Source organism: Leptopilina boulardi, unplaced genomic scaffold, assembly GCF_019393585.1.
Source record: "Leptopilina boulardi isolate dan_hultmark-lab unplaced genomic scaffold, ZJU_Lbou_2.1 LbouV2_273, whole genome shotgun sequence".
NCBI classification, from domain to species: Eukaryota; Metazoa; Arthropoda; class Insecta; order Hymenoptera; family Figitidae; genus Leptopilina; species Leptopilina boulardi.
Genome location: NW_026137833.1, coordinates 708,709 through 722,839, shown reverse-complemented (window position 1 = coordinate 722,839; position 14,131 = coordinate 708,709). Strand labels below are relative to the sequence as shown.

General features: G+C 28.9%; 1 protein-coding gene across 2 annotated transcripts in view; it reads right to left on the bottom strand.

The window, feature by feature from the left end:
- The window catches only part of LOC127281571 (POU domain protein 2-like), a 178,825-nt gene extending 166,204 nt beyond the window's left edge, over positions 1-12,621 (bottom strand). Inside the window, exon 1 of one of the 2 annotated variants that reach the window (XM_051305329.1) lies at positions 10,905-12,621. In XM_051305329.1, the coding sequence (XP_051161286.1) occupies positions 10,905-11,463 (559 nt within the window). In that variant the 5' untranslated portion in view covers positions 11,464-12,621. The remainder of the gene's footprint in view (positions 1-10,904) is intronic. The other variant, XM_051305330.1, reaches the window with a different exon arrangement.
- Between the last annotated feature and the right edge of the window lie 1,510 nt (positions 12,622-14,131).

Below are 14,131 nucleotides of genomic sequence, written 5' to 3'. Positions count from 1 at the left end.
ATCCATACAATTTTTTTTTTTTTGCTTTTTGTTTCTGCGCACGTGTAACAGGTGAGATTTCGTAAGTTACCCTCCAGGCTCCTTTATAGAGCTGACTTTATGAAAGACCCTTCTTTAAAAAAAAATCTCCAATATGTTTTGCATAATTATACGCTATTATTTTGAATATTAATTGACGTACAATTAGAGGGTTAAACATGTTTGAAAATTTTACCGTTCTCATGATTTAATGAAAAATGGTTTTTAATTTCATTTTTTTTTTTACTATTTTTTTATTTTTATTTTATTTTTAAGGTCTTTTAATTGACTTTTGATGCTTTCAACGAAAATATAAATAACGAAAAGGAAAAAAAAAGTCAGCTACAGTCAATGTATAATGAAAATGTTAATATTAATTTTGTAGACCTATTACAAATCATTTATGTTTGTTGTGATTGTTTGTACTGAATATAAATTTATATTCTAATTATTATATATGTGTCATATTAAAAATTTTTTCCTAGAATTACATATTATGCTTGTAGAATATTGTTTACTCTTATACGATTGTTAGTTTTATTTATGATTGTTTTTCTTTGAATTATATATTACATTTTAATGGTTTGTTAATACATAATCAATTCTTACACAAATAATTTTGTTTTATTGTAATTATTTTTTAATGTTATATTCCACATTACTGTAAATATTATTATTATTATTATTATTATTATTATTAATATTATTAAAATTATTAATATTATTACTATTATTATTAATATAATCATTTTTTTCAGGACACAAATATATACAAATATTTTCATTTGTTTTTTTCTACTATCGTCATCAATATATTTTTAAATATATTCGAATTGTTAATAAAAATAACATCTAAACAACAATATATTATTAAAAATAATTACATAATAAATAATTGTGTTTTGAAGTAATACATTTTTTTGTATTTAATTTTTGAGAATCTAAATAATAACAATGTGTGTATTTATGTGAAAATAATAATTGTGCAAAAATTAATTATGCAAAATTAAAAAAGCAATATACATATATGTGCGTAAAATACTCTAATCTCTGTAAAATTCATATATAGAGCCCTGAAGCGTTATACGAACAGGTTATTTCAGACCTTAATTCGAAAGTCGAAACTATAATCGGGAACGTCGACGGGTAAATAAGGAGGCGGTCGACCCATCATATGACGTAAGACTGTAACAGGTTGCACTTCCGCTTTGACGAATCTTCAAAATCACACCTCTTTAATATTTTATTTTAAAATAAATGAGAATTGTTATCAAAATTAAAAAAAAATTTTTTTTTAACAAAATATAATTTTTTTTGTTATTTCAAATTTGTAAATTTTATTTTAATTTTTTGCATATAACAATTTTTTTCTAAATTCTTTGTTATTATATGTTTTTTTGTTTGTTATTTAGTACATAACATTTTTTAAAACTTGTTATTTTGTATAAACAAAATTTTCGGAAGTTTAAAAAAAATTTTATTTACAAAATAACAAATTAAAATTTTTTGTTATGTAATAAGTTACAAATTGAAAAATTAATTAAATTATAAATATAATAATTTTTAAAATATATGTAAAAAAACAAAACCAATAGAAAATAATTTTGGAAAATTTTTCAAAACGATAAAATTTGTAAATTATTATTTTTTTCTTTTTTTTTGCATTAGAAAAGAGAGAAAAAAAATAATGGGAAGGGGGAGAAGATTCTAGAACCCTATTGAAAAGCAATTACTAGAAAACCGCATGACAAAATAGCCTTTTGTCCACTAATGATCAAATGATTACAAGCCAACGCATATATAGTGAATCCACATTCTTCTCTCTCTCTCTCTCTCTCTCTCTCTCTCTCTCTCTCTCTCTCTCTCTCTCTCTCTCTCTGTATTCTTAATTCTCCACATAGATTTACCGTTACAAGAAAAACCGTCAAGCGAATTATCGTATAGTCGCGTCTTTTCATGCAATTGTGAATTTTTCCTAGTATATAAAATTCCAAATGAATAATTCCAGTCCATTAATAGTTTATGTATATAAGCAATGTTGAATGTCTTATATGCCTGCGCAGAATCTGCATCTTGCCAATTACTTGAACCTGAGCAATATAATATATTTCCTTGTTTTGCCTTTGGGAATGAGAGATATACATTATTGACTTACAAATCGTAAGTCAACAACTATTTTCGTCAAACTTCCATTTTCTCTCAATTTGAAATACGAAAAAAACAATTTTGTGAACAGTATTTTTTTTTTTTTTTTTTTGAACCAAGTATGACAAAATTTCAGTTAAATATTTAAATTATTTATTTTATTTTATTTCAAGATTTATTTAATTTAATTTAAGTATTTATTTCTTCTTTATTTTAATATTCTTTCTTATTTCGTGACACTATCGTGATTTTACAAACCCGAACACTCTAATCATGCTGTTCTATTCTTTAGTTCGTTCAAAAGTCGAATTTTCAAATGAAATTTGGAATCCTTATTTTGATAACCATTTGGATGACATTGATTATAACCAAAAGCGTTTTTTGAAGTATTTAGCATTTAAGGTATACGGCGTTTATCCATAACTTACTGTTTATAATTTATTTGGTTAATTTAACAAAAATTTGATATTGTCCAGTAATTTTTTTTTTATTTTATTTTTTATTTCTTTGAGTGTACAAGAAACTGATTTTTATATAAATTAACAAAACTTTTTTATTGTTTCAAAGAAAGTAGATTAATTAAACATGTTTAGTTATAAAACAAAACAAAAATTTTCCTGATAGTACTATATATATATATATATATATGTAGATCAACCAATTTCCTGTCGAACATTTAAAATGAGGTAATGGATTATTATTTATTCACGCGCGCAGGTCGTCATATTCTTTCGGGATCCAAATCTCGAGGCTAATATTTATATCGTTTCCGGTCGCTTCTTTATAAAACCGGCCTTTATCTTTAGTCAAGCAAGCCAAGCCTTGGTTTTCCCAATGACGTGTTATATATATATATATGTCACAATTATAAAAATAAAAAAAAAAATTACAATGATAATTTCAATCAGCTTCTTCATCTCTTAATAACAATAATTTATTTTCGTTTATATAGTAAATTTTCCCACATTGAAACCAGATGAATAAATATAGTTATTTAAGAAGGAATTTAAAAAGGAAGAAATCAACGATACAGAGGAAAAATAACTTTTTAGGTTAAGAATTATGGCTAAAATTTTATTTACATAAAATAATTAAGGCCTGAGTAGAATATAAACGTAACCGGAATCGTAATTGCAAATGCAACCAGAAGAATGAGTTAGAGAAGGAAAGACATATTGTTTGTCCTTCTCTAACTCATTATCCCGTTTACGTTTGCGGTTACGATTCCAGTTACGATTCTATTCTGCGTTGGCCTTTAGTGGAACATCTGAATTGTGACACTTTGCAGGGAATGGTAGCTGATTTTTGATACAGGGTGGGGCACTAGAGTAGAGCAGGGTGAGACAGGTGTTAAAAATATACAGGTTAAGTCATATTACGGACGTTCTACTTGAATTCCAGTGGTTTAGATTTCTAAGTGTATAGTATATAGTAAAACTATGAAACCGAGATTCTCGATTCAACTGTTTTTTCGTAAAGAATATAAATAAGTAAATCAATCTCTTGTTTTTTGTTTAATTTTTATTTTATTTTTTTTTTAAGTTTGAAATTTAAAGATCAATGATCACGAACGGGAACCAAGTGGTAAAATCGTCATTAGTTTACTTTCACGAATTGAAACGCTATCTAATTTTCCGCACGCGAGTCGTCCGACGGCTCGAACCGCTTCACGTTTATATATACTATATACATATATATATATATATATATATATATATATATATATATATATATATATATATATATGTATGTGTGTTCTATCTGCCCCTATCTCTATCGCGTTTTCTTGTCAAGGCATTTAACGATTGATTTATTATTTAATCTTGCCAGTTGTATTTTGTTGCATTGAAGAAAGATTCAAATCGAAGTGTTACGCTGACAATGAATTAAAAAAAAAAGAGGAAAAAAGAAAATTTCTTCACTATTTTTCACTTAGTTTTTTATAATCTTGATTCTGTAAATACAACGTGGTCTAATTGTTTTTAATTTTTTTTATCTAGAAAGAGATAATATAAAAATTATTATATCGCTATTTTGAAATTATATTAATTTTTAAGATGGATGTTCTAACATAACCTCAAAATTGAAAAATGGTTTTTAATGAAAACTAAACATTAAAAATTAATTTAAAACATTTTTCGAAGAGCTAGTTGTACACTTTTTGGAAAAAATTATATTCAGTTAAAATCTTTTTGTTAAATTATAATATTTTCGTTGCAAAAACTATTTTTCAGTTTTGAGGTTATGTTACGGCCATCATCTTTCCTTGAAATGAAAAAAATCATTGAGAGTAAAATTTCAAAAACAACTTTTTATAAACAAATTTTTTTTTTTGCTATTTTCTACAGTTTAAACTAATTTAGAAACCTGAGTAATCGTTATATTGCGAGAGGTGAAAAATCAGTCAAGTTTCACTGTATATATATATATATATATAGTCGCGCGCATAGATTAGAATCGTGAGAATAATTTGTATTTTATGCGAATTGGAAAATTCGTGAGAATTTTAGTGACGCTATTATAGACGAATGTTTGTTCCGAGTATATATATATATATAACAAGTGAAATGAAAAAAAAAACGAATTCAAGGATATATATAATATGAGTAATCCAAATTCACCATAGATAGAGAAATGTACTTGTATTATATGTATATATAGATAGGTATATAATACGCATTTTAAATCTTTATCATGCGTCAGATTACTTATCAGTGAGATAAATTAAAAATTGACGCCATCTGCCTCACCTAGTTAGCATGTTAAATCTTATCGGATATTTATAAACAATTTATCTTCTATTATATATATATATATATATATATATTGGAGCAATATGTAAGAGAAATATATACATATATATATAATTTAGAAGAGAAAATATGTGTAATTAAAAAATTAATTTTCGCGAATATATACCTGAATATTATATATATATATATATATATATATATATGTATAAAAAATGATTTCTCTCGCATTAGTTTTCTGATTATATTTTCTTCATTCATACATTTGTCATGTATATGTCTTTTGGCACGTATCATGTGCCACACGTGTGTGTGTGTGTATGTATATGTGTTGCGAATCATCGTACGCACGCAAGGCATAAAATGATGGATAAATCGCTCTTCTCAACATCTCTTAAGTGCGCTAATCTTGTCATAACTGGATTAATTCACCAATTGTCAATTTTTCATTTTTTTATGGAGTTTCACGTAACTCTTATGACAAAAAAATATATATGTTTATATAACTGATGTTTAACAATTAACTTAAATATTACAAAAATTTTCAACTATTTCCTTTTTAGGGTTCCGTTCATGCAGTGAACCGAAACGGAACCCTTATATGGTTTCACTCATGTCCGTTCACAAAATCCTGCCCCTCCCCCCCTCTAAAATCTAGCCATTTTAACCGATTGGTCTCAAACTTAGTATACATACGTATTTTCACGAGTAGATTAAAGGAAAATTATAGCGAACCTGATTGGAATTGAATTTAATATAACCATAGTACAATAACTCGAAATTTTGGAAAAAAGTGTGCGTCTTCCATTCACTTTTATAGTTTTGGAGCTAGGATGTTTAAATTTGGTATACATACGTAATTTTGCAAGTAGATTAAAGGAAAATTATAGAGAATCCGATTGGAATTAAATTGAATATAGTTGTATTCCAAAAATTCGAAATTTCTGAAAAAAGCGTGTTCACCCCGTCTTAACTTTTACAGTTTTGGAGCTAAAAAGCTGAAACTTGATACACACCCCCACAGCACCGAAATTTTTTCTAAAGATTTCCTAAAGATTTTTTTGAAATGTTCGGAATATTTAATTGCAATGTTTAGTAAAAATTGTGTAAAGATTTTAATGTACCGATTAAATATAAATGTTTTGTGTGAAACTTTCCTGAACATTTATTCAAGTGGGACATTTAAATCTTTATACAATTTTCGCTAAACATTGCAATTACTTAAATATTCCGAATATTTCAAATAAATCTTTAGGAAATCTTTAGGAAAGTTTCCGTGCTGTGAGGGCATATTTAATTTCACGTGCGGAGATTTCACGTGAAATATTATCACTTATAAGTATTTATATTTAAATAATCATAAATGGAACCCTAGGTAAACGAGTGTAACTCGTACTTGACCAATTTTTCCTATTCTCTCTACATTTAAAATTAGTTAAAAATAACTAATTAGATAGAAAAAAGTCAGTCACTGATTTAAATATTGTAATATTTTACTATATAGTACATTATTACTATAGTAATTAATAGTATAGTAATTAATACTACGATAATTAATACTATAGTAATAATTGGTATAGTAATTTCTACTATATAGTAATCTTCTACATTTAGAAATAACTAGTTATTAGTTAAATTCATTTTTAGGTTCTGTTAAAATAACTAAAATTTCTGGTAACTAATTTAATTAATCAAAAATAGACTAATTTGTAATTATTTTTCAACTGAAAATTAATAACTATAATATAAATTAGTATTAATTAGTATTAATTACTTACTTACTAAAAAATTATTTTTTAACTAATAATTAGTTTTTTTTATTAAATTATTTTTTCGATTTTTTGGAAGACGTAAAAGTAAAAGAAAAAACAATCTTTCACTTTTTAAAAATTTTAGACAACGTTTCGGTCGTCTGGTTCGCCGCACCATCATCAGGTCACTTTAATAAAAAAATATATTCAAATAAATACAACACAAATTTAAAATCAAAATTATAACATTAAACAAAAAATTAAAAAATGTTTAATGTCATAATTTTGATTTTAAATTTATGCGTGTTGTATTTATTTGAATATATTTTTTTATTAAAGTGACTGGGGTAATTATGAACACTTTAAAAAATCAGTTTTTTTATATACGTTTTTATGATAATACTTTTATGTCAGTAAACTAAAAATAAATTATAATTATGAGATTGCATAGGATGCAAAATATACAATCTTAAAAAAAGTAACTTTTATTATTATTAACAAAGATATTTTCATGTTTATTTTCACACTTTTAGTTATGTCAAAAAAAAAAAAAAAAAATTTCCGGTAACTAATTAAATTACAGTCGTAAATTTGACAATTTTTTAAGTTTATTTTCTATTACTTATAAAATTAGTAACTTTTTCTAATAATTGCAGTTGTTTTTATTTACTATTTGCTGAAACAAAACGTAAGCCATAAGATTATATACTTAAATTTAGTTTTTAAAATTAGATTATTTTTAACTAATAATTTAGAATTAGAGAATTTGCAAAACGAGCAATTTTAATTTTTTTTTTCAAATACTCTATGCGCGCATTTTTTTCCATATCGCAATTTTATATTACAAAAACCTTGCTTTCGGTGCTATCGCACGCACTTATCAGACAAATCATTGAAATACGTTTCTTTAGACTTTGTTGCGATCCCAAATGTTATACACTTTTTTTCTACATTGTTAAAATAGATACAAAATATATAATAATTTATACGATCATCTATATACCTGATAAGCATCAAATTCCATTTGAGTATAAACGATGATAGGGAATTTACCGATAAAGTTTACGTGAAAGATTATTATATATATTTAACTAATTTTGTCAATATTTGATAATAAAGAGCGCTGAAGAAACAAAGTATTTTATAGACCAAATTCAAAAGAAAGTATATATAGGTATTAATTACAAGAAATATTTTGTGATTTATAATGATTCCAATAGTTTTATATACAATATATATGTTCGGTATATCTAAATCTCATTCGTGGAAATAGGCTATATTCAAATTAAGCTGATTTAGATTTTAATTACAGTGAAATTGAGCTCTTTAAATATAATTTATGCGCGCGTCGGCAAAGATCAAAGGAATATTATAAAGATCAAAAGACAGGTTTATATAATTGACTAACAATGGATGACGAATTTTTGTAGTTTATCGTTAATTATTATCATCTAGTGATATGTTTTGCATCATGACACATTAACTCATCACGTGTTTATTCATTTTTATATTATTTATATACCTATACACAATATCTATAGTATTAAAATTAAATGGAACTGTTGTCCCTTTTTTCCCCCAACAAGAATATTTTAATTATAGTATATTATTGTCGCTATTTCAGATTTACACTAACAGGCTTTTTATTTCAAAAATTAATACAATTTTTTTGACAGTTTTTTTTATAATTATAGTTTCAAGCCAAATAATATCATAAATTAATATGGAATCTTAGTGCTATACTTATAACGCGCAGTAAAATTTCCCTAATTCAGATTTAAAAATTAGTATATTTAATACTTCTTACTGTTAATCATAGATTTCTTACACAAATTTTCAGTTTTGAATTACAACATTAAATCGCACCTAATTGCAGTTATAAATACGATTGTAAAAGGGATGAATATATACAATATCCCAGAATGATATTGAGGTAAGCTCTGGTATATGCAAATTTTTAATGTGTGTTAGATTATCTTAAAGTCCGATCAGCGACCAATGACCCTTTCTTTAAAATTCATATCCTGTCCACGCACGCTTATCTAGATGTCGGAATCAAAAAGTCGAACACCTCCAGGTGGTAACATGATTAATATATAGAAGAAGAGGAGAAAAAAAATCTTAACTGATTAATAACCTACGCGAGTTGTTTCACAGCTCATTTAACATGAATTAGAAATTGATATAATAATATACATGTTTGGGAAAATATACGTATATATATATACATGTGATAAACACCAAGACGGAGTTATTTCAACACATTGGGGATTACCACCATATACACATATATAAGAAATAATTATTGGAACATATATACTATCATTTAATACACAATCATTAAAGTCACAATGGATTATATCATTTAAAAGTCATACGCGCATTGACATATATATTGATTCAAAACATATTAATTTTCACACATTAACATGAATATTAAGACACGGTTATTAAAGTATAGATATATATAATTGAAATATGTCTATCCCTTTAATTAAATATCCGTATCGTAATACAAATCTAATGACACTACAACTTTGTAGCACTGTTGCTACTAACATTATATACTTCTTGGACGTTAAACGTTAATTAATTAATTTAAAATATAAATAAAAATAAATATAAATACACATGTGCAGAAATTAGAAAAAGATCTTTTTCGAGAAAGAGGAAATTTTTCGTCCCCTTTTTTTTGGGGGGGGGAAAGATGCTTATATGCAAAACTGCATTTGGAGAGTTGATGTGAACACGCGAGAAGACAGGTGAGTTTGTATAAAGGGAGGGTGGATATCTTGAACAATGTATTTATATATATATATATATATATATATATATATATATATATATAGAATCGCACAATATACAATGAGTCACACAATATAGATGCGATTAGAAAGGACGCGCGTGGGTGTTTAACGCCCGGGGATGCTGGATGAACAGCTGATACATACCCCTCGAATATCCTATTCCAAAATGCATTTTTACTATAGTCTCCCTTGCAGAATATTCAAAACCATGTGAAAAGGGATCAAATGTTACCTAAACATCCATTTATAATATTACAACATGTTTGATATTACAGATTGTGTATATTTTTCTAAAATCATAATTATACCTTCCATGAATTCTATTTTGCATTGAATGATGATTTTTATGTACAAATCAAAATTATTATTATTACCAAAACAACAGAAGTAGATACCTTCAGGGAAAGTTGCGAATTCTGTATTTTTCTAGAATCATATAATTAAACCATCAATGGGTTCTTCAATTTTGCATTTGATTGATGATTTAATATATACAATTTCATAATCAAAATTATTACCAAAAAAGGACAGAAAAATACTGTTATCATTGGGAGAAGTTATACATATTTTGCATATTGCTAGAATCGTCATTAAACGCTTCCATGGGTTTTCTTAGTTTGCATTGATATATATGATTGCTGATTTTATAAATTGGAACATTAAATTTGATATACAAACAACAGAAAACAGTATATATCTTTGGGAGAAGTTACAGATTTTGCATATTCCTAGAATCAAAATTAAACTTTCAATGGGTTCTTCTATTTTGCATTAATTGATTGCTGATTTTGTGCACAAATTTCAAAATCAAAATTATTAGCCAAATGACAGATTTATTGATAGATATATTTTCGGGAAAAGTGGAAATTTCGGATTGTGTATTTTCCTACAGAATCGTAATTACACCTTCAATGGGTTCTTCTATTTTGCATTAATTAATTGCTGATATTGTGTACAAATTTAAAAATCAAAATTATTACCCAAGTGACAGAAAACAATATAGATGCATCTTTGGAAGAAGTTACAGATTTTGCATATTCCAGGAATCAGAATTAAACCTTCAATGGGTTCTTCTATTTTGCATCAATTGATAAGCTGATTTTATGCAAAAATTTCAAAATCAAAATTATCTAAACAAAACAATAGATATCTTTGGGAGAAGTTACAGATTTTGCATATTCCTAGAATCAGAATTAAACCTTCAATGGGCTCTTCTGTTTTGCATTAATTAATTTCTGATTTTATGTATATGTAATTTCAAAATTATTACCCAAACGACAGAAAACAATAGATATCATGAAACGGAATTGTAAATTAAGGAAACGATTTAGAGCAAAAAAAGCTGCCATTGCTATAGTCTACAGTGTCAAAGACTAATAAGCATCAATTTTGCTCGCATATCATATCAAATTCCATATAATATATCCACTCACCATTTTCGACGCCCCGTAGTGGACCCGCGGGACTTCCTCCAGTTGAAAGTACCCCTTCGTCTTCGCTTCCACTTGAGCTACCATCGCTGGGACTATAACTCCTCCTGCTGTTACCCTTTGCAATTTTAGGCCCACTTCCTGTACCATTATTATTGTCCTGCATCCTTCCTTGCAATCTCTCATGAACAGTTCTATTTCTCGATTGTAATCTCTGTTGTTGCAATGAACCAACGGAAAAATCTAATGGCTGATCAATTTCCGATGTTGTTTGCTGTTGTTGCTGTTGCCTCTGACCCAATGCAGCAATTTGCAATTGTGATTGACTACCAGCATGAACAGAAGCTACAACTTGTTCCTGATGAGGTGGACTCCACCACTGATGACCACCCTGAATAGATCTCCAACCTTCAATTGTATTATTATTATTTGTTGGACTATTTTGTTTTTGCTTTTGGGATTGTTGATGAAGTTGCTGTTGTGGGGACTGTTGTTGTTGTTGAGCCATAGCTTCCAATAGATTATTATTCTCTAAAAGATGCATACTGGGAGTTTGTGTCATTGATGCTGGTAGAACAAAAGGGGAGGTACCAACCGTCGGCGGGCTGGATTCTTGATGATGACGATGGGCGGCGGAATGATGATGATGTTGAGGGAGGTGTTGTTGTGAACTCGATGGCACAATAACCGGTGGCGGAATTTGCCGGACGGTACGCGCGGCTTCCGCAACCCACCGGCGTACCGCCTCACTATCGAGACCCGCCAGGCCTGCGGATTTTGTTTTCGATTGCACCCCTTGGATAGCTGATAACCCTTTCTCGGGTATCAAGCCGGGCAGCGCGAGGACCCCGGTGCCCGCCACCGCGACCCTGGGTCCTGAAACGCCCCCAAAAGCTGTCAACGCCGCGAGATCCAACGTGCTCGCTATGCTCAACAATATTATTCCTTAGGGAGATTCCTTAGAAAATGATTCCCGGGGTTTTTTTTTGATTCTAAATCCTTATCACTAATACGAAGCCTTATTTGTCATCCAATTGTTTAACTAGATTCTGTTTTTCATTAATCCTCATCAGCCTTCTTTCTCATTCAACTAAATGTCTTCTGTTGATGATTTTTATGATCAGGATAATGGTTTTTCCAAATGAAATTGCAAACTGATTCAATCACTCAGAGACACAATTTCACCAGCACGGATTAGTCCTTAAAACACTTGTCACCCACAAATATTGTCAAAAATTCACTAATTCATCAGTCCTTAATCCTTTTAAACAGTCATCCACCATAACAAAACCAAACTATCGAACTAATCTAGTTGTCCTAAAACTCATGTTACCAATATCGTCATCTTTTTCAATGAACACAAATGATGATGATAATCCTGAAAAGCACTTGACAGCTAAAACCGCGTGGTTTTGGAATAATAATAATCCATCAGATCACTTAATCCAAGAAAAATTTTTTTTTTCTCCTATACATTAAGAAAGTAATGCTCCAGTAAATGTGTTATCAGTCACTGGAATTATTATCGCCAAATAAATTGTGAAAATTGAGTAGCGCGAAACGCGAAAGAGCGGTTTTAGATGCTGTCGCGTGCATGTGTGCAGCTACACTACAGGGTCTAAGCCGGCGGCGGCACACGGACGCCTCCGTCCGACCGTCCGGCGGCAGTACAAAAGTGGGGGAGTCGTTAGGCCGTAGAGCGGAGGGAAGCGGCAAAAAAAAGGCAAAAAAAAAAAGAAAACAAGAATTGAGAGTAGGTAGTCGCGGCGACCGCCTGGACTGTGTTGAAGTGCTTCTGGTGGGGAGTTGAGGGAAGCATCGGTGGGGGAGCAATGAGACCAATCCGTGCCGCCCGCGACATTGCTGGTCACGCCTTCAGCGACTAGTTTCCTATCGCGAATCACGCGCGCGCCTTTTTCCCTCGTGGACCAAAAAGCAAATGCGAGAAAGAAAGAGAGAGAGTTAACAATTTGCATATCGCGTCCGATAGCAGAGCAGAAGGAGAGAAAGAGAGAGAGAGGAAAAAAAAACTATAACCAGCCAATCAACGTATAGCCATATACTATAGTACACTTCTCCGCCCCGTAACATATATGTTACATTGCGGGGGAGACGTAATTAGCGTGAAATATTGACTTCATTTATTCTTTTTATCTTATATTCAATAAAACCATTTTGTGTATAAGGGTTAATCGATTAAAGAAAAATTGTATGGTGAAAAGTTTTACTAGAATTTTGAATATGGTATAATTGAAAATTTTTGATTTAGTGGAAATTTTAATTAACCTTTGCTATTTCTAGTGAATTTTTTCGCTGTTGCAGGTAAATTCTCTTTTTCGGTGATATTCGATTGAATTAGCTTTCCCAAGGAAGTCAACTATATCCCCTTTAAATGATACGGTCAGTAGGAGGAGAAAAAACCTACCCTTGGTGGTTTATACCAAATCCCCATTATAATGATTTTAGTAATTTTTATATACCATATACCTATAATTGTTACGAAGAAATTTTCCTGAATCGGTATTTTTAATTACAAAAGATCGTTTGATTGCAATAGGAGATATTTATAAAGAACGTACCTCACAGTAGCTTTCAGATATTTAAAATATCTTACGGATTTTATAGGAATATCATTTGGTAAGGGGAAATTATTAGGATCTAGGATGTGGAGTATATGTCATATTCCATATGTCCATAGAAGTCCTATGGAAATTTTGGGGGATATTCTAATTTCCTTGGACCAAATGATATTCTTAGGTCGTCCTCCGTAGGACATTATGAATATTCGAATGCTGTTTTATTGGTATACAGTAAAATTATAATGCAATATGTATCTGAAGACACAAAGATTAGAAGATATAGTGTAAATTGCACTGATTTTGGTTGTAATTATAAATCCATTTTATAGTTTTAATAAAATTGTATCAATAAATGTTTCAGAAGACAAGAAGAAGTAGTTTTCAGATCAGAAGTAGCTTGCTGATTAGAAGTAATTTGCAGATTAGAAGTAGTTTTCAGATTAGAAGTAGTTTGCAGATTTAGCCAAAAATTGTAATCTTCATAACAATAAGTGTTAGAAGCATTAATTTTGCTTGTAATCCATTTTGTAGGTGTAATAAAACTATATCGTTAATGTTTCAGAAGATATAAAGAAGTAGTTTTTAGATTAGAAGTAGCTTGCAGATTAGAAATAGTTTGCAGATATAGTCAAAAATGGGAAAAATCTTTAA